The 22,189-nt window shown below is 36.1% G+C and overlaps 1 protein-coding gene across 4 annotated transcripts in view; it reads right to left on the bottom strand.

The window, feature by feature from the left end:
- HERC4 (HECT and RLD domain containing E3 ubiquitin protein ligase 4) overlaps positions 1-22,189 on the bottom strand; it is a 101,803-nt gene that overhangs the window by 60,626 nt on the left and 18,988 nt on the right. For all 4 annotated transcript variants that reach the window (XM_072628805.1, XM_072628806.1, XM_072628807.1 and 1 more), the window contains exons 3-5: positions 14,962-15,121; positions 6,767-6,843; positions 2,037-2,258 (exon numbers count right to left, since the gene is read on the bottom strand). In XM_072628805.1, coding sequence (XP_072484906.1) covers positions 2,037-2,258; positions 6,767-6,843; positions 14,962-15,121 — 459 coding nt within the window. The remainder of the gene's footprint in view (positions 1-2,036; positions 2,259-6,766; positions 6,844-14,961; positions 15,122-22,189) is intronic.

Here is a 22,189-nt window from a genome sequence, read left to right as displayed (position 1 = left end):
CAGTGATACAACGAAACATTATGTTGTAGAGATAAACTTTTAAGCAACATGGAATGACAATGTGGAACTGGTATCTCTAGACTGTAACCCCCGTTGTCAAATATAAACTAGCCTCAAAGGTTAAAGCACAAAATGTTAGAATACTTTCAGAAGAACACGAGAAGTGGTGTGGCATGGTGAAAGACACCATGGAGTAAGAATCAGGTGATGTGGGTTCCGGGCCTCACTCTGTTACAAACAGCTATTTGACCCTTTGCCAGACATTCGGAGTCTCAGGCTTTTCATCACTGATGTCTCTTTTCCCAGGCAGGTCAGGGTTCAGTGAGAAGCTCATACCATGTAAGGACAGGGATAGACTTAGAATTTCACGGGAGTATCGAAGTCTCAGGGAATGAACCAGCTGCAGTCCCAATACAGGTTGGGACCTTCTTTGCAACAGCTTGATTGCCTGAGAGTGCTCTGAGATCTCACGTCACTGTTGGTCAGTGGCAGGCCTTGAACGTTATCTTCCTGACTTCAGGTCAGCTTTCTATCCACTGGTACCACTCTGTTCTTCAAACCTGCTCAAGCACTTTTTATTTGACGTACCTAAAAATTATTTATGATAAATCAAGAGGAAGCATGGGATAAGAGATAGAGAGCCAACCACAAAGTTGGCAAGGCCTATGTGACATATCCTGGCATCAACCACGGCACTTCTCAATGACATCAAACTCAAAAAGATACAGAGGCCACTAAATTGTACCTAAGGACCACTGCAGGGCCACATTTTTTATTTAATTTTCAAATGTAATATTATCTATGTTCTTTTTAATTTTTATTTGTTAAACATTTCTTAATTACATTTTCATCTGGTTTGGGACATACTTGGGAGTGTTGTGGGCTGCATGTTTGACACATTGGTCCAAAATAATTCTCTAAGACCCTGAGTTGCAGAAAAGATGCTAAATTGCACTCGGAGATGGAGTTTCCTCACCTGGGAAATTCCACATTCTGATAGGACTAAATCTATCTCTAATAATCCCTATCCCTATCTCTTAACAATAAATTAAGTTCTCAATTCCTGACTTATCATTTTCAAAGGTGAAAAAAATCTTAAAACTCAAGTAGAAAGGGTTTTATAGTGAAATGCTATATAACTATAACAATAACTAACAATCATATCATGCTTTAGGATTTGCAAAGTACTTTTCAAATACTATCTCATTTAATCATCACAACAACCCTGGGAAGAAAATGCTATTATTATCCCAATTTTACAGATGGGGAAACTGAGGCAGAGGCTAAGTAATGTGCCCAGAGTCAGCTAGGAAATGTCAAGGCCAAGTTTTAACTCAGGTCCTTCCTGACTCCAGGCCCAGCACTATGTAAACTGTGCCACCTCTATGCCTTAAAAAACGTAAACTATTCTGTAGGAGATATGTTTTTTAACAAACTTCGCTTTGCCAAGTAGGACCCCATAGACTGTACATTTGCATAATTATCTGCTTATCAACACCAGCTGTTGCCGGAGATCATCAGTCCAACTGCCCCCCTCTCAGGTAACTCTCACATCTTAATATACAACTTGCCTCTCAATAAGTTATGGCCTTTTGAAACTCTAAATGTATTGAACTTTAAAACACACACTTTCATTGCTGAACCATTTAACACTCAGAACATCTGAGTCCCATTTCTGAGATCTACCTAAGTGGACTTTGGTCCCCTTAGAGACTCTGAGGGCTGAAAATGACTTGAGAGTCTGACCCCCTTCATTCTGTAAGTGAAAAAATGAAGACCAAGAGTAGCTACCATTTTCCTTAACCTCCAAGGCCCTGCAAGGCAAAGATGAGACTAGAACTAGTCAGCTGTGTGACTGTTCTTTGCACTGTCATGTGATGACTTCTCGAAGGTGTGTGATCTTATAGGACAAGAATTATTAGGTGCCAGCCTCAGGCTGTCAGGATACACTAAAGGTTCAACATAAAAGGATCGATAAAGAGGTTTAGACTCTTTCACCGAGAAACTATTCTAGATAGATGGCAATGGGAACCTACCATTTTCATCATTAAGACCTAGTTGACCAAATTTGTTCCGTCCCCATCCAAAGATAGCTCCTGAAAGAGTGAGAACAAAACTGTGGGCTCCACCTGCGGCTACTTGACTGAATGGGATTCCAAGGAGAGACTTAAGCAGCTGCGGGGAACTCTGCCTTTTCAACTCAAAGCCTAAACCCAATTGGCCATGCTTATTCTGTCCCCAGGAAAAAACTTCACTTCCTGCAAAAGAAAAAAAAAGGATGAATTCATATCACCCGTATCAATACATTTTATTTAAAAGTTTCTTCAATCAACAAATCATTCAAGGTTTTTCTTCTCATCTTTTATAAAGTATAAGCTCCCAGAGGGCAGGAAATATTTTAGTCTTTGTCTTCATATCCAAGCATCTGGCATATATTAAAGAAATGTCTGGTGAACTGAATCAAATTGTAAATATCCAAGAGAAGCTGCACTGATCATTATTCTATTGATTTTTTAGTCACACTTAAAATTCAAATGGAAACATTAGATGCTGACTAGTTAGATGTTCTGTGTTGATGCATTTTTTAAGTCTGAGTAATACACTAACCAGGCAGAAACTATCACAAAGCAAGGTAAGGATTATTTTATTTACCATCAATTGCTGGGAAATGACAAAAAGCAACACTCCTATTATAAAATTTTAGCCACGTTCTTGTGGATGATGGTGCAAGGAAGTGCACTATCCAAATAAGTCAAAACTCTGCAGGAGGGATATGACCATAGTAAATCCTCTTACTGTACTGGCTACAAAATCCAGTCTACATAAGGAGGTGTCTAGACTGCTTATGAAAAACTTCTTTAATACTTATAAAACCAGGTTAGCATGCTAATTCTGCATATTGCTTATCCATACGTTAAGCTGATCTAAGAGGACCTCTACTAGACAATATTTTGTTAGCCTTAAGTTTGTGCTGTTAAATATCCATCAAAGTAATAAAATTTCATTTCTTTTAAAGACAATAAAACAAGTCTTCAGTTTAGAGGTTTCACCAATTCAAGATCCCCTCCTCCTTCCTTTCACAAATACCTCTTTTAGGTGCAATCATACTACAAGTGGATACAAATCACAAATCATTTACTTTAGCTACAAGTGTAAAAAATGAATACCTTCATAATGGTAGCAAATACTATCAAGATGGCAAGCAAAGCATATCATGAAATGATGACAGAGGGACACTGGCAGGGGATAAAGGGCTGTACCTGGAGTGAGAAAAATCTGAATTCAAATCTGACTTCAAATACTCACTAGCGGGGTGATCCTAGGCAAGTCACTTAACCTTTGTTTGCCTGCCCCTCACAGGACTGTTGTGAAGATTAAATGAGATAAATCTCTAAAGTGCTTAGCACAGTGCCTAGCATATGGGAGCATCTATATAAATGTTTATTCTCTTCCTTTTCCCCAAAGCAAAATGGGATTATATGGATGAAATCAATTAATCTAAAGTTATCTCTTCCCACATAATACATTACATATGCTATCATGTTCTCTCTCTCTCTCCTCTCTCTGTCAAAAACATAAATAAGCAGCCTCAGGAGGCTTCTCACTCTCTTCCTTTGAGCCAGACAAAAGTCAAAAAGCAATATACTTTAGGCAAGCAAAAGTACTAGAAGAAAATACCAAAGTCATAGGCTCACCCATCCTTAGAATAAGACTTCAAAAAAAATTTTTATGCTTTCTGTGAATTTGAACTGATATAAAATTGGTTTTAATTTATCACCTATTATGGTCAGAATATTTCAATTTGGTTGTTGTTTTGTGAAAATGTTCCCTTTTTTGCCCTCTATAATAGATTTCTTCTCTCTCTCAAAACAGCATGTCCTAAATGATAAGTCCAAAACTTATGTGGCAGGCCAGGGTTCACTACACCCAAAAGAAGTTGCCTGGTTTCAGTCACCTGACTCTGGGTTTGTTCTACAAAAAACAGTCTAAGATCTCAAGGTCATCAACTCAAAGCCTGCCAAGGCAGCAGAGTGAAAAGAGGTTAAGCTGCAACTCTGTCAGGAGGAGGCTATACTGGGATCATAAATTTAAAGGAAAAAGGGAACTTTGAGATCCATTAGTCCAACCTGCTCACAGTTCAACCTGACCAGGTGACATGAAATGGCCCCTAAGTCGGGACACCAGCAGGTGACTCCAGGGCTCCTGCCTCCAAACCCAGCCCTCTTTCCATTAGGCTATACTGCTTCTTTCTGAGCTTGTTAACACTGGGACAATAATCCTCACATTATCTAAATCAACAGAAAACATTCAGGAGACTTTAAAATGCTATGGCAATGAGAATCATAAATGATATGGTGGGTACTCAAGCTCTAACTTATACTAGATGATAAAAATAAATACACAGCAAGCTTTCCTCTCTCTCTTCATAGTCTAATTCTAAACTAATACTGAAAAAGTAGGGCAGAGAACTAAGAAAACTCTTAACTAGCTCTACCTCCTCTTTTCCTAAATTTAAGTTTTCACCCGCAAAATGGAACTATTTCAGAGACTGAAAATCTAAAAAAGTAAGTAGTAATTGGGAATTTCAATGATCCATTCTAGATCGGTAAAATTCCTTCAGGCAGAGATAGAAGAGTAAAACTTTTAGATAAGACAAATGAAATTTTTTAGAAAGAACAAACAGCTTTATAGACATCAAGTTAAGAAACTCTAGTGAGTTTGGTTCTGAATAGGAAAAGCACTGGTATAGGAGACATGAGAATGTATGAATCACTTTATATAATAATTATAAGCAAGTGATCATGTCATTATCGCATCATTTCCTGTGATAACATGATACATAAGTGCGGAATCAGCAAATGATGGCCCATGGACCACGTCCAGCCTGACACCTCTTTCTGCACAGTCCAAGAACTAAGCCTGGTTTTCACATTTTAAAAGTTGTACGGGAAGAGTCAACCCCATTCCATATCCTCTATAGCTGCTCTTACACGACATGGTAGAGGTGCGTGATTACAAAAGAGAGCATAGGTGGTGCTTCTCATTCCATAAAATCTCATTTCAGATCAGCATTAACAGATGAACACTTGCAATCACATTTTGATGATAGGGGACCTTAATTCCAAACTGCAATTAAGCAAAATATTATCCCCCAAAAGAGAAGTTTATTCTTCTCTTTAGCAGACTTGTACTACACACACAAAACAAAATTGCATTCAATTGTTGTCATCATTAAATTTTCAATTAAGTCAATAAAAATTTGTAGAAAGTTGGTTTCAGCCTTGTTACATAAATACCTACATGATATCCTTGATTTTGCCTCTTGGTTTACAAAGTCTAAAATATTTACTACCTGGACCTTTACATAAAAAGTTTGCTGACCCCTGTGATCACTCAATTTCATCATGATAAAAGTGTAGTATGAAGGGGAAAAAAATGAACGTAAAATATAGGCCAGCCTAAAGGCTGATTAAAACACACTGTACTGGAAGTTCAGGAAAAATACATCATCTTATATGCTTATTTGGTGACTTTAAAGAGGGCACATACGTGAATGTGTACATAGGAAAACTTATATTAGACTATCTATTTGAATGTCTTCATAAACATCACTCACTCACTCTACTCCACAAGAAACACTGTAATGTCAAGAGTGACAAATGCAAGAGAGATCACAAATATATTTAGTGTGCCAATGTCATCAAATAAGACTACCTTCAGTTAACATATTTATTTTCTATTTTCCAAATATCTCTATGTTGCCCTCAAAGACTGACATTTTAGTTTAACAGTGTTAATGATTTAATGGTGCCTTTAGGTGAAAGTGGGCTCAATCTGCATCAATTTAACAGCAAAGGTGAAGTGACTGCTCAGAAGTTTCTCTGTGCTCATAATCAAAATGGTATAAAATCAACTGTTAGCTCAATTGGACAAAGCTGTAGTATGACTTGGTCTGTTTATCAATGCCAAAAAAGACAAAATTTTTCCTCTTGCTCTACACAGACAACAGGTGTGCACTTGCCTTCCTGCTGAATAGAAGTGGCATAAGATTTGGTTAGCTGGGTAAGCATCATTTTTGGTGATGCATTCCTGCTGTTTTGGAACATCAAAGAAATAATCCACAGATTAAACAAATGGATCTTATGCCAGAGTGTTCATCACTTTACTACATAGATGTGAAACATGGATCCTGTGCTGTCTTTATACATGTAAGTTTGATGAATTTTACATATGGTGCCTTAACAGTTAACAGATTTATAACTGGCAAGATGAGCAATGTGACCAAAATGGCACATCAGTGATATAAAGTTCATTATGATATTGTATATTTCACTGGACTGATATTTCATGAAGGAAGGACATTAGAATCAATCCTCTCTCCAATCTTTCCAGCTCAGTCAGGAAAAGCATGTCACTGGACATGCCATTAAATAATGCAAAAACTCCCTACAGGGGAACATAAGGTCACATAAACTCTGCCCTCATTTATGGATATTGGTAGTAAAAATGAGACCCAGATGGCACCATATGCTCTGGCTTTTCCAAAAACATTGCCACAGAAAAAGCTAAGACGAGAACAAAAAGCAGGCAGGAAATTGAGGACAAAGTCCTGATGTGACATCTGTGGGAAGCACCTCAGCCCTAAGGTTTTCTCACAACAAATAAGCTATCCATGAGATTTATCAAATGATAGCTTAGTACATTTACTCCCTACAACTATCAAGAATAATGCTATTAAGAAAAACAAACAAAAAAAGATGCTTACCTTTTGAGAGTGCAAGGGAATGATAGTAACCGCAAGCAATCTGTACTATCTGAATATCTGTCAAACTTTTAATATTTCTAGGAGGGGGAAGAAAAGAGAGCTCAGTCAAACACAGAAACATATAATCTGTTCAAATGGCATGGCATGGCATTTTCTCATACAATGACCAGAGCACAACTCTCAAAAGTTAACAAAGTGATGAAAATATTAACCATTTTAGAAAAAGAGTTTAAAGCCAGCATTGAATTAAACAAAACATACTTATACCCATGCCCAAAGTACTCTCCAGTGTGCTCCCATAATTAACACATTATTTTATTATTGGTCCTAATCTTCTTTACAACTAAACTGGCACAGATTAGGATTCTGGAATACACTAGAAATCCCAGAACATAATGTTTCATTTTCATTGATCTTATGGTTTCTTACCTATTTCAAACACAGTTTTCTCTCCACTAGGTTTCTTAGTGTAGAACAGGGATATTAATTCACAAAACAAAAAACAAAATCCCTCTTTGCTATCTTTTTGATTCTATCCACAAATCAAGCATACCAAATGATAAAACCTTTTTAAAACTTTCTGTGAAAAAAATAACATAACTGAATAGAACAGTCATATCTAAAGTTCTCTTACACAGTTCCCTTTCATATTCAACACTGATCCTATCCTATTTTTCCTTTTCCTGAATAGATTTCTAAAAAAAAAAAAAAGGATAAATATATAAGGATGTTTCTTATTTCCCTTTACCTGATACTGCCACCTGACCTGATTCTGCCAAATGAAAGTCCAGAGCAAGCTCTGACCAGATCAGTACTCATGATTTTCACAATACAAGATCTTCAGCAACCAAATTTTGATTAGGAAAAAGGAAAGCCACTCTAATTCTACATTTCTCTATCATAAGTATTTATTTTTAATTTAGTGGCTTTATCTTGTAACTACAAAATATGAAAGTAGTAGTACTACTGAGCTACCAGCAGCCCATAATTTTTACAACTTATAAATGGATCTCCTCATGGAAATTTTTCTTCCGAAATGTCATATCTTTGCAATAAACAAAATGGCAAAGGACTAGCAATAGGAACTAGGCTCATCATATACATGAATGGCTGTTCAATCAAAAATGTCAAATGTAAGAGACCACTCACTATCCCAAGCTCCTAAAAAAGTTGATTCTAGTTGTGGCAGAGACCTAGTGGAAATGTATTAACATTTTTACGTAGACTTACACCACCATTTTCTTAAGCATGTTCTATACCAGGCTAAAGTGAATGAATTTGAGTGACTCAAGTGAACTGTTAATTTATAATACGAATGCCAGAAAACATTTCCACTGCTACAATAAACTGGATCAGATTCAAAAAAATCAAATACTTATATTTAGAGGTTTTAGTAACAACCTTGTATTAAAAAATTTGGTCAAAGAAACTCCTCAGGTTAGTCTGTAATAGCATCCAATGAACAATGACTCCACTTCCCAAAGTAAGCCTTATTAATTTTAAGATAATTTGAATGCTACTTTGTCTACTGTGCATTTGATACATAGTAACAGGTCAGAAGTTAAAATAAAGTTTATCTCCCTGGAATGCACCGTTTAGTCTTATATCTGGGTCTTAAAAAAACAATACAATTGTACATTTTGTTATTTTCACCACAACAAAGAAAACTCAAACAAGGTAGAATGGAAACATAAAATGGATCTACCAACTACTGTTTTTGTGAACAGAAAAACTAAATTTTTGTGACAGTCCCATTTTTAATAAGTCAAATACTCTCAGGGAAAATAAGGATACATTTTTAGTCGCTAATAGTTTTCCATTAAAATTCTTAAGCTGCTTCTAACTGAATAACAAAAAAAAAAAACACAACCCTGCAAGGGTAAATTACAATTTCCTACTAATCAATTGTGTGGGAGAAAGAGCTAAGCTGGCTTCTCAAAGTATTTATCTCATTTGTGCTTTTTATTCGAGCAACTTACTCTTTCTTTTGTCAGCTGTGTACACAAGTGAAGCTACCTCTTAATTATACACTAAAAAAAAAAATCTTAAAAGGTTACTAGATCTCAAATTATATGACAGGACCTGACATTTAAATATATTGCACTCATTTAAAACTTTTAAAATGTATACTTAGGAAGTTGTGAAAATACTTCATTCCAAGAAATGAATTTCTTTTAGAAAATAACTTTAAAAATTCTTCAGATCAAACTTTTAAAATCAAATTCAAATAAAATTGCTCCTTAAGAAAATTTTATTAATTTTTATCTGTCAATCTTTTTCAAACTATACAATCTATAATTTCCAATTTAAAATAGAAAGCATAAATTGTTATATCATGTATAGTAATGAGAATGCTAAAGATTAAATAAAATTTCAACAATCCAGAATTTACACTGACAATTTTGCCAGTAATTACTGACCAACTGTCTGAAATGCATGTAAATAGACATAATAAAAACTAAGCAATCCTTTCCCTGATGGTATAAGCGCATAGCTTAAATCAACTTTAAAAAGAGGTTTTGTTATACCAAACAGTTAACAGAAGCTATTTTCAAACTATGAAACAGTATTCTTCATTTTTTTTTGTTTTTATAAGGAAAAATATTTTTCTTGACTTGGGTGTAGGTATTATTTCAAATATTAAAACTAGGCTGAAATTGTGAATAACTTCTTAAGATCAGGAAAACTGACAGTTTGACAGGTACTTGGAGTACACTAACAATCCATACAAGCAGTTAAAAAGTCACTTCCATAATCCTCAGAAGTGCTATTTATCATCTAAGTCACTTTTTCATCAAGCTCTACATTAGCCACAAAACCAGAATGTCTGTAAAAGTCCTACTTCTTCCAATGTTTTTCTTAAAATGTTAGTGTGAAAATTCAGATTTTAATCGACTTACTTGGAAATATTAAGGATAAGAACAAGATTAAACTAGTATTTTTAAGAACACAAACCATCTGTATCCCATCCAAATTCACTGTTTCTTCAAAATTCTTGATTTCCACATATATCCTTAACTGAAATTAGAGAAGACTTACTAGAAGAATTTCGCAAATGGTCTCCCGTTGATGTTTCACCTCCATATGGAAACATTTTCAATACTAAATGGCACTTAACTAAGTCATTTATCAGGCCTTCCAAAAGAAACCCTAATCTAGCAAAACGTATGTCATGCTGGACTCTTTCATTATATTCCTTAATCTAATGAAGACTCTAAATGCAGCCTGTTGTCACTTTCTTAGGCTGCCTTGAATGCAACAGTGCTCACCAGGAATTCCTTGCCACTTTTTAAAGGCTTCTAAAAGCTTTAATTTTCACTCAAGGAAAGACTTAAGAATTCTACCTGTCTTTGCCTCCTCCATCCCTAATTTGTGTAGCAGAAGTAACAGTGAACTAAAGGTAAGAAGATACAATTCTATCCCCAGCTCTGAAACTTTCTAAGCAAGGTGACTGGGGGCAACCTTTCTGCCATTCAGATTTGTCACTGTAAAATGGGGATATGGGGATAATACCTCTTCTGTCTACCTTATGAGGCTACTCTTGGGATTAAATGAGTAAAATGAAAGCACTTTATAAAATGGAAATGAAATAACATAAGGTGATATTATTATTCTTGTAGTTTAGTTTAACATCAAATGGAAGCAGTAAGTAAGTATTAATGTGAACCACTGGTGGCTTACCAGTAATACAGTTCAAATTGTCTTTAGTGGATGTCTAAAATACTTTTGATATTGTTTTAGTACTGCCAACTGACATTGCTAGGGTGAACTTTCATGAAAAATATCCAGCAAAAATCTTAATGAACTTAAGATGAATTTAAGTCAGGAAAAATGTCAAAACATCAAAATAAATCAAAGTTTATTAATAAGACTCATTAAAGACTAAAATGAAACACTAGTAATAACTTGGTGTCATGCATGTTTTGCAAAGACAAATGAGAGAAGTTTCGAGCCGGAGATGTGAGTTAAGATGTTTCCCCAAAGGTATACTGGATAATAATATGAAAAAGGGGAAGAGATCCTTAGTGTACCACCCAATTTCATGCAATTTCCAAAATTCAATTTCATAACTGTTCCCTTCTGTCTTGATTTTTTTTCTTCCTTATGACTTTTCAACTCTTAATTTATCCAATTCATTGTAGAAATGAGAATCTGAAGGAAAAGGATTCTATTCAGCACCTAATTTAGAGCTATCATCCAGTCCAACTACCTTATTTTACAGATAAGAAAACTGAGGCTGAGAGAGGTTCCATGGCTTGTCCTTGGTGAAACAGGCTATGAGGGAGGAAACCAGGGGCTCTAGCACAGTAGGCGCTGTACCGTACCACATTGCCTCTGTGATGAAACCCACAAGGGCTGAGGGTGCACTTACCCTTTCGTAGAGAGCTAGGCCACAGCTTAAGTGTGGGTTTGAATTTTGGCTCAGCTCACTAGCTCAATCCCTGGGTGACATTGGGCAAGGCACCTTATCTCTCTGGGGCTGTCTCCTCATCTGTAAGACACGGGCAGGGGGCAGGAGGAGAGGGAATGAGGTGACACCTCACTTCCTTCTAGCTCTATGATCCTATAAACCCCACGACCCAAATTCCCCAAATAAAAAGAATTTAACAATAATGAAGAATAAGGAAAACACAAGCTAAGGTACAATCTACAAGAGGATCTGAAGGGGAAAGAAAAGGAGATGAAAAACAACAGCCACTAAAAATGCTGCCACAAATTTGACTTGGAAAAGATTGATGTTAGGAGATCTAACATCAAAGTTTTTTGCAGTCTTAAGAAGTGGAAAGAGGGCAGAGCCAAGATGGAAGAGTGGAAAGATGCACATACTATAGCTCTTCCCCCACAGCCCATAAAATACCTATAAAAAATGACTCTCAACAAATTCTATACCAGCGGAAGCCACAGAACAACAGAGTGAAAGAGATTTCCAGCCAAAGGTAACCTGGAAGGCTGCCACACAGCACTGGAAGGAACAGGACCAGAACAGGCCTCTGGGGCAGAATCCTCAGCAGAGAGGGTCTCAGATCCCTCAACTCACAAGTGCCAAAGAAAGCTTCAAAGGTCAATGAGAGGGCTTTCCCAGCTGGGCAAGAGGGGAGCAGGGTCCCCGCCCCCAGCACAGGCCCCAGGCAACGGCGGCAGCAGCAGCAGGACAGCAGCACTGCGTGGCAGTGAACGAGTCTGGTTGCAGCTTCCTCTGGGGGAGCAGCTCAGCATAAAGCCCCTGGAGGAATTGAGCCTCTGATCTGAATCTCAGTCCTGAGTGGTGGCCCTGCCCCCCACCTAAAGCTCCTGGGGGAATTGAGCAGCTGATCTAAATCTCAGCCCTGAGCATAATCCTGGGGTGAGCAGGAGCACTAGGATCCTCCTCTTGACAAAGGGTTCAGAAGTCAAGTAACTGGCTCAGAAAATGCCCAAAAAAGGGGGAAAAAAAAGACCATAGAAGGTTACTTTCTTGGTGAACAGGTATTTCCCTCCATCCTTTCAGATGAGGAAGAACAATGCATACTGTCAGAGGAAGTCAAGGCTTCTGCATCCAGTACCTCCAAAATGAATATGCAATGGGCTCAGGCCTTGGAAGAACTTGAAAAGCAAGTCAACAGCTTGCTAAAGGAGACCCAAAAAAATGCTGAAGAAAACACCTTTAAAAATAGGCTAACTCAATTGGAAAAAGAGGTCCAAAAAGCCAATGAGGAGAAGAAGGCTTTAAAAAGCAGAATCAGCCAAATGGAAAAGGGGGTTCAAAAGCTCACTGATGAAAACTGTTCTTTAAAAATGAGAGTGGAGCCAAGGGAAGCTAATGACTATATGATAAACCAAGAAATTACAAAACAAAACCAAAAGAAAGAAAAAACAGAAGATAATGTGAAATATCTTACTGGAAAAACAACTGACCTGGAAAATAGATCCAGGAGAGACAATTTAAAAATTATGGGACTACCTAAAAGCCATGATCAAAAAAAAAGAGCCTAGACATAAAAAGAGGGAAGAAATGAGACAAAAGGCTCAAGTGAAAAATTTTTCAGGAAGAAGTAAAGGAAGGAAAGGAGGAGATTGGATGGGTGATAAGAGCACTGGACTTTGAGGTAGGAGACCTAGATTCTAGGCTCAATGCTATCACTCACCAGCTGGGTAAAACATCTTCAAAACTAGATGTTGCATCTTTTTTACTCTTTAGATTTTAAAATCAAGGTATCTTCAGTAAGAATAGAGGAATAATTTAAGCAGAATTAAGCAGCTAGGTGGTGCAGTGGATAGAGTGCTGGACCAGGAGTCAGGAAGGTCTGAGTTCAAAATCAGCATCAGACAATTACTTGTTGTGTGAGCCTAAATAGGTTGACCTCTCTTAGCCTCAGCTTCCCATCTACAAAATGTGGGTAACATGAAAAGAGAAGGGAATAAGTACTTATACAACATCTGCTATGTGCCAGGCACTATTCTAAGTGCTTTTTACAAATATTTTCTCATTTGATCATTATAACAATGCTATTATTAGCCTCATCTTATAGATGAGCAAACTGAGGCAGACAGAGGTTAAATGACTTGGCCAGAGTCACAAAGCTAGTAAGTGTCTGAGGCTTAATTTTAACTCAGATCCTCCTAACACTAGGCCCAGAGCTCCCTCCACTGCACCATCAGCTGCCTAATAATAGCATCTATCTTTTAGGATTGTTTTGAAGATAAAATGAGATAATATTTGTGAAATGCTTACAAAACTTAAAAATGCTACACAAATGTTAGCTATTATTATTTTTTTCTATAAATTCTTTATATTACCTAATTTGTCAGTATCCAATTTAGCCTGAATTTCTTGGACTTGTTTTGAATGGAACTGAAAGAAACACAATTTAACAGCTTCAATTTTCACAGCTCTAAAATAAAACTTTTCCAAACAACTACACTGTTAAAAAACATCAATAGAGCTCTGGGAATTATGTGTGTTAATGTTACTGCTGCTCCAGAAGAAACAGAAGGAAAATAAAGTCTTTGTTAATGTTCTACAGCTTTTGGCTACCTAAGTTTGCTATGGATAGAAAGTATAGATGATAGACCCCGTGTATCTCATTATACTTTGCTAATTGGAACTGATGGAAAATGTCAAATTGGTGATAAAAATCATTAACTACATTATGATGTTAAACATTAAGAATTATTTAAACCTGTACTTCTACCTAAAAAAAAATACCTCTGGACATATATAGAAACATAATTTGATTCTGAAGGGACAAGCTAATTCATTTAGTTTAAATAACTTTAAAAAATAAAAGATTTCACCCTGACATAAATTCATTGGGAAACAGCAGAAAGAGCTCTAATTCTGCAGACAAAGAACCTGAATACAAATCCTGCCTTACATCCATTTTGAGCAAGTCATTAATCTCTCTAGACCAATTTCCTCATCAGTAATATCAGAGGATTAGATTCTCTGGTCTCTGAAATCCCTGCCAACTCTAGATGTCAGATCCTATGAGCTTTCATTTTCCTAATACAGTGAATAAATCTAAATTTAACCCTATTTTTGAATCAATGCAGTAGCAATCAATGCAGGGCATAGAAAAAAGGATAATTCAAACTATTATTTGATTAAGCCTAAAATTAGTTTAGTAATGACATATATAGCCTATTTCTTTTGTTCCTGTAACTATGACTAGGATGAAAAGTAAAACAATTTTAAAAAGTGCGAGTAAGACTTTTTGTACCCTACTACCATTAAAAGGTAACTGCAAAAGTTTAGGAATTTACATGGATTAATGGCTCTTTGTAAAAATCATAGTTCTAAAATCTATGTAAAATTAAGCAGTAGAGAGGCATTCCTATAAGAGAGAACAAAGATTTTTAAGCAGGTCTATTTTACAAACTTTGGTAAAATAATTTCTAAAAGTAAGCATTCCAATTTCTTAAATTTTTAAAAATTTAATCCAAGATAAAGATCTATTTAGGGGGAGGGGCCAATAAAGTAAACTGACATGACATAAACTATTACTTATCATACATGAAGTAAGAGAGCTCATCAAGTGGCCTTATTCCAAATTCGAAAAGGGGGAAAAATGTTTTTAAGATAACTCACTTTTCTTCCTCAAAGCTCAGGACACTGGCAGAATGCTTACTAAGATCTTAAAAATAAATGATCATTTCCAATTTTCTAATAACCATAAAAGGGGGGGAAAAGCCCTCCTCATAGTCCCCTTTGTTACCTGGGCACTCTGATGTACTCTTCTGTCCCTGGCAGGCCCAACTGTCCATCGGTATCAAGTCCCCAAGCATACACCTGGCCCTTATCATTGAGTGCGAGTGTATGAGCTTCTCCACATGACACAGCTACAATATTTTGGGCATCCAAGGCAACAACCTGCTCTACAGAAACCAAGAAGGGGAGAAATTATGTTCTACCTTTGTACTTTGGATAAGAAGAAGAAATAAAATAACCGATTGTATTCATTGTGAAAAGAGTTGTATAAGATCCATTGTTTTTAATACACCTTATAAGCAATTCCAATCATTTTGAAAATACAAAAACAAACCATAACATGTTTTTTATTTCTTGCCTGTAACCTTATCTTTTTTCACTAATGGTACAAAACAGGTTAATATTTAGAAAATTCATTTACTTGGGTCCTATTTATATTTCTGCCAAGAAAACTCAATTATTATATTTCAATAACATTCTATCTTCATTAAAGCCATTAGTGCCTGGGGCAAAGAGCATATTTTAGTCTCCAAAAACATTTAAATTTATTGTATAACAGAAATTTAGGGTCAGTCATGTGATGATAACAGTAATATCTGTAACAAGGGAGTAAGGTATTAAACTTATAATTATTTTTACACAACAGAAAAACAAATAGGTCCCTGATTACTGAACTTGCTAGTTGTTTTCTTAATCTCAAAGGCCTTTAGGTACTGTGTGTGTGTCTGTGTGTCTGTGTCTGTCTGTCTGTCTATCTGTCTCCAAGGAAAACTCTTCATTCTCCACCTGTTCAGGATACCATTTCACTTGGATATTGATAAACATCTTCTAACTGTGGAGCAGAGATGTCAACATACAAATTCATCTAACACACTGGTGGCAGAAATAAGACTTCTCTCATAAGTTTCCTCTAAGCTTTACTATTTACACATCTGCAAGTAAGCAGAGGTTGCCACAGCTGCCAGTGACAAAGAAGATATTGGCTTCAGCTAACGGACATACTTAACAAATAAATAAACTCCAAGGAAGTTGGAGGAAAACTTAGGTAAAGTCACACACTGTAATATACTGCAAACTTGTAATTCAAAACCAAAAGGATCTACATAATGTTTATATATCTGAGTTAACATAAAAGACAAGCAAAATTATCTTAGCACAGTGCCTGGTACATGATAGGAGCTTAATAATTGTTGATTGATTAATATAAAAGATCAAGAATAAAACGCATCACATTTTTCCTATTTTGTAATATTGATGAGAAATAGGAAATACACATCAACTGATTTGTTCTTTTTAAAAAATAGAATTTTCCCCAGTTACATGTAAAACCAATTTTTAACATTCTTTTTTTTTTTTAAGTTTTGAGTTTCAAAGTTTTTCCTTCTCTCTCATCCCTCCTCCCTCCCTGAGATGCTAAGCAATTTGATAAAGGTTATACACATACAATCATGTAAAACATTTCCATATCAGTCATTCTGTGGAAGAAAAGTCAAACAAAAAAGAAAGTAAAAAACAGTATACTCTGATTTGTATTCAGACACCATCAGTTCTTTTTCTGGAAGTAGATAGCATTTCTTGTCATGAGTCCTTTGAGATTATCTTGTATCACTGTATTGCTCAGAATAGCCATCATTCACAGCTGATCTTCATACAGTATTGCTGTTATTGTGTACAATGTTCTGCTCATTTCACTTTGATTCAGTTCATGCGAGTCTTTCCAGGTTTTTCTAAAATTATTCTGCTCATCATTTCATTACAATTATATGCCACAACTCGTTCAGCCATTCCCCAACTGATCAGCATTCCCTCAATTTCCAATTCTCAGCCACCACATTTTTGTACAAATAGGTTCTCTGCTCTTTCTTTGATCTCTCTGGAATACAGATCTAGTAGTGGTATTGCTGGATTAAAAGCTATGCACAGTTGGACAGTTTGAACTATTTGGGCATAGTTCCAAATTGCTCTCCAGAATGTTTCTATCAGTTAGTTAATAACTCTACTAACAATGCATTAGTGTCCCAGTTTTCCCACATCCCCTCCAACATTTATCATTTTCCTTTTCTGTCATATTAGCCACTGATTTTTCCTTCTTCAATAAAAGGTTCCAAATGGAAAGACTAAATAAAATCCGCAGTAAGTAATTTTTAGCAAAATGCAAGCCAAGTGACCATTTGCAGAACAAATATATTTATTCAAGTAAATCAAATTATTCCACCACCCTTCTATAAACATTGATGAAGACTTGATTCAAATTCAATTTTTAAAAAATGTTTGCTCATAACTGATGACCTGACTATAAAAACTGCAGGTTTTAAATTTTAAACAGTATTCGAATGAAAATACCAGCATATACTTCATGGCTTTATCATAAATCCATGAAGCATCAGTATTTGGAAGGCAGAGTTTAAATGTAAACCAGGATATACTTCTAAAAACTGAAGGTATAATTCACCTTACAAATCAACTAATTTCATAAAAGGCATACTTTGTAAGAATAAATTGTTTTCTCTCACAGGATAAGAGATGTGACCCTGAGCAAGTCACTTAACCCTGTCTGTCTCAGTTTCCTCATCTGAAAAATAAGTTGGAAAAAGAAATAGCAAACCACTCCAGTATCTTTGCCAAGAAAACTCCAAATGAGGTCACAAAGAGTGACACGATTGAAATGGCTGAACAACTTCATACAAAAATTTCAATTAGTGTATACATTTATTTTTATCATTAGCATGCTTAACTTACAACATTAAAAGCAGAATACTTAATTGCAAAATATTATCAGGCTATGTTTCTAAACTAAATTTAACATAACCCCAATAACCAGAATCTAGCTCCTTCTGCCAATCCAAATATATATCCTTATATAGGAGTCATGAATATAACAAGAAAAAAATGGGCATGCTTGCAATCCATAGAGTTGTGTTTTTTCCCTAGTACTTTAAGAAAAATATTAAAATTCTATATATTAAATAAGGAGATATTAACTTACAGAAGCTAGTCTATCAAGCACACAAAAATCTTAGTATGTATCTTGAAACTGTACTTAAAAGAACTTTCACAATATGAACATATTTTCTCAGTTTATGTACTATTTAGTTAGATGTAACAACACAAAGTCACATGCCTACAAATGGAGCATCTGGCTGGCTGAATGTGGATATACCCTCAAAGAGAATTCTAGTGTATTAAAATACACTCAAATTGCCATGTACAAAAGGAAAAATCATTAAGGAAAACCAAGCCTTCAATGATTGGCGTGTGTTTATTTTAAAATGTTTTTCTTGGCAGAACAATTGCTGTTGCTGCTGCTGCTGCTGATGACAGTGCTTCCACCAGGGAAGTGAAGACATTTAGTTGAGGGATAAATTTTTCTACCTATTAATATCTGCTAAAAAATGGCAAATATTCACATTTCTATAGTACTGAAGAGAACAACCAAACAACACTAAGGTCTAGACATCCCATTACAGGTGGGATAGCGGAGGAAGTAGAGTGTTGAATTTGGAGTTAGGAAAATCTGAGTTCAAATTTTGCCTCAGAAATATCCTAGCTATATTAAAATCACTTAAACCCTTCCGAGCTTCTGTATCATTATTTGTAAAATGAACATCATAACAGCAATCTACCTCACAGGATCTCCATGAAGAGTAAGTGAAATATTTTATATAAAGTGCTTTATAAAATTTAAAGTATTACAGAAATGCTTTATTTAAATTATTTAGATCATTAATGTTATTTATGATTTTGAGACACCAAGAAAATTTATTCGATTAGTACACCACTTGCAAAAGCTAAAAAAAATAGATATAGAAAGATTCCTACTAAAATCTGTTAAAACAAAGCATTGGTACCTAAAGGAATATTTTTTCCTGAATGATAACATTATTACTGATAAGACCATAACAACCTAATGAGTCCACAGCTTCCTCAACGTGGATATGATCTTCTGGATCAGTGCTTATTCTTGTTCTCCCCTTAAATCTCTAGACAAACTCTAAACAACTGAAGGTCTCTCAAGATTCCATAGGTATCAGGGCTACCACCTCTTGCGGCTCATGCTACATGATGGGTGCACCTTTTTTTAGTATTCTATTCTGCTTTTTATAATATATTTTATAATATAGCATTTAATTTATATGTAATGACTAGATTATTATTAAACTTTTTATATTATAGGGATTGTGTTTTACAGGCCTGTGACTTGCTGAATTTAAGTCACTAAAATAGTATCTAAAAAAGAAAAAGATAATATCGCAGAGAGCTCAGAACTGCAACTTTGCCTACACAGGAGTAATATCACATAAGGGCCGCCAGGTGGTGCTACAGTGGACAGAATATCTAGCTTTGAGTCAGGAAGACTTACCTTCCTGTGTTCAAATCTGGTCTCAGACACAAGTCACTTAACCCTGCTGGCCTCAGTTTTCTCATCTGTAAAATGAGTTGGAAAAAGAAATGGCACAACACTCCAAGATTTTTGCCAAGAAAACCCCAAATGGGGCCACGAAGAGTCAGACATAACTAAAAAATGTCTGAAAAAAGTGTCACAAAAAGTTCTACTTTCTCTTTCACTGAACAGAAGCCAAATCCAAAAAGTAAATTAGTTATGTTGATTTCAAGTATTCACTTTCTGTAATACTTAAAAGAGTTTAGCTGTTCCAACAAAATAAATATAAGGGGGAAAAAGGCAAAAAGAGTCAAGAAATCATAGCAGCTCACTCTTTATTCAGCTTCCAGGAATATAGTGAATTCCCCTCCTAGCGGTCCCAATTACACCACTCCTTCAAATGATACAAGTAGTTCACCCTTTATAACTTGACAAATGTTCTTGAAAAGCTGCTGCAGCTAAAATAAATAAATATATGTCACTCAGAATAACCTTGTCCTGAGCCTCTCCAAACTTCGCAGGGCTAACAATCTATCAGCAATTGGAGATTGAAAGACAAAAATAAAAGTCTCTGATGTTAAGTAGCTTATATCTTCTTGAGGGAAAACAAGTACACATCCAAGTCAAATACAAAATACATAAAAGGGGGTGGGAGGGGAGCTGCGGCTGGAAAAGGGCTCTGGAGTTGAAGCCTAGAATGGAGCTAGGTATTCCAGAGTTTGTAAAGGGTGAGAACATCCCACCAGATACAATGAATTGTTTTGGAAATGTTCAGTTTGAAATGCCCAGGGGGGAATTCAAGATGTCCAGTAGGCATTTGGTGTCACAGGGGTTCAAGAGAAAAGGTGGCTGGATAGGTAAATTTGGCCCACACTCCTGGCACAACCTGCCAGAATCTGCCCTGTCCCAATACAGTCTTTATATTTCCCAAGATAGCTTCAGGGAATGATGAGGCACTGATGATAGAACTGAATCCTCCTGTAATATACTAACAGGAATCAGATCTGTCCTGTTCTCAATTTACTTTTCCTAGATGTTCTATTTCAAGCTTACCCTGGTTTCTCTTATCTATTCCTATCTACTGAAACTAATACAGAGAAAAGTAGTATTACTCAGTAGCTCATTAGCATTTTGGTTCACTACTGTAGGTACTATACTTGACCTCAAGGTAAACTTCCCTGCAAGTTCAGGTGCCCTGGTGAAAAACCTGCTTCCTCTACTCTAATTTTGTCTCTTTTCCCACCTATTCTTTAGGTGTATAAGGATTCCAAACCTCCTCTATTTCTCTCTTTCTACCTTCTTGGAGATAAGTGCTTTTCTGAAGGCTCTCCTCTCTTCACCTTCCACTTGCTCCCTGGTGGAGCAGAAGCAAGGAATAAACGACCACAGTCATTCTGTTAGGTGTCTGAGACATGTTGGCTCCCTTGGCTGCCCAACAGTACCTGCCAATTTAACAGTGAGTCAGCCTGTCAATACTGGAGCTTTAGAGTCATGCCACTTCTCTGGAAAGCCTCCTCACCCAACAGCAGGGACAAAAGAATGTTCAGGGCTAAGCTTAGAAGCAATAGCAACATTCACCTTTTCCAAAGAAAATCTGTGAACACAAGTGCAATCTGCCCACTGCTAAAGCTACCTCCTGCTTCCCCATTTTTGTATCCTTAGAACCCAGGGAAGAGACTTGGTACACAGTAGGTCTTTATTAAAATCTGAATGGAACTGAGAGATAAAAAGATGAACAAGACAGACAGTTCTTGCTTTATGTAAATTCACATTATTGCAAGTTCAACTTTACATAAAGAACTCTGAAAGAAAATCCACATTCCAAAAAAATTAGAAAAGTTCTTTATACAAAGCATTTACTATATGATAAAACAAAGTATGGTGCAGGCAGTATGATGCAGGCAAAATAAATGGTAGTTAGAAGCAAGGCAGTTATCTCTTACATCAATTCCCAGTGAATGATATTGTGACTCAATAGTGTTCCAATATTTTCACCATGGCTGGTGGCAAACGTTCTCAAGGGGAAAAGTGAACCATCTCATAAATATCAGCCAATAGATTTGGAAATGAAAAAGATTAGAAAATATGAAGGACAAAAACTGTCATGATAACATGTGAAATTATGCTTGTAGAATCAACTACCAACACCACAGTCTAGGATGCTGCCCAAATAAAGGTGCATGCAAAAGGCACTGTTTATGTGAAGTCAACTTATCTTCTGAAGCTAAGAAGGTGCTATTCTACAGATGGAGAAACTATTAACTATGTGGACAGACCATGGCTCAGAAGATTCCTTTAAGCTTAATGATACTTGGCTCAAAGCCTCTTGGAAGATTTAAATGTAAAGTAGCCTGATGGAGCACAGGTATTTACAGCAAGCAGTGGCTGGTTCGCATGATATGAAAAGTATGCACTCTTTCATGATGTGCAAGTATCAGGAGAGGTTGCTAGTATAGTTCCCTAAGTGCCTGCATGAAGGTCCCTACTTGCTGGAGCAAATCTTTAATGTAGACAAAACCAGTCTATTTTATCAAGAATGCCATCTCAAAGCTGTTTCTTGGTGGAGTAAAAAACTATGCCAAGGCATAAAGCTTCAAAAAAACGGTACTCTTCTGCTTAGAGGGAACACTTCTGAGACTTGCAAATTAAAACCTGTTCTTCTGCATCACTCAAAAAATCCCAGAGCAGCAAAGGAATCAGCAAGACAACATCACCTTTGCATTATTTTGCTAACCCTAAAGCAAAATTATCATTTTTTGAACATCAGTTTATGCACTGCTTCATTCCTTAAGTTCTGTAATGACAATAGCAATCCTTTCAAGAGTCTACTTATTTTGGATAATGCCCCAGGTCA

Source organism: Notamacropus eugenii, chromosome 1, assembly GCF_028372415.1.
Source record: "Notamacropus eugenii isolate mMacEug1 chromosome 1, mMacEug1.pri_v2, whole genome shotgun sequence".
NCBI classification, from domain to species: Eukaryota; Metazoa; Chordata; class Mammalia; order Diprotodontia; family Macropodidae; genus Notamacropus; species Notamacropus eugenii.
The sequence above is the reverse complement of the archived record's forward strand: the minus strand, read 5'-3'. Positions and strand labels throughout refer to the sequence as shown.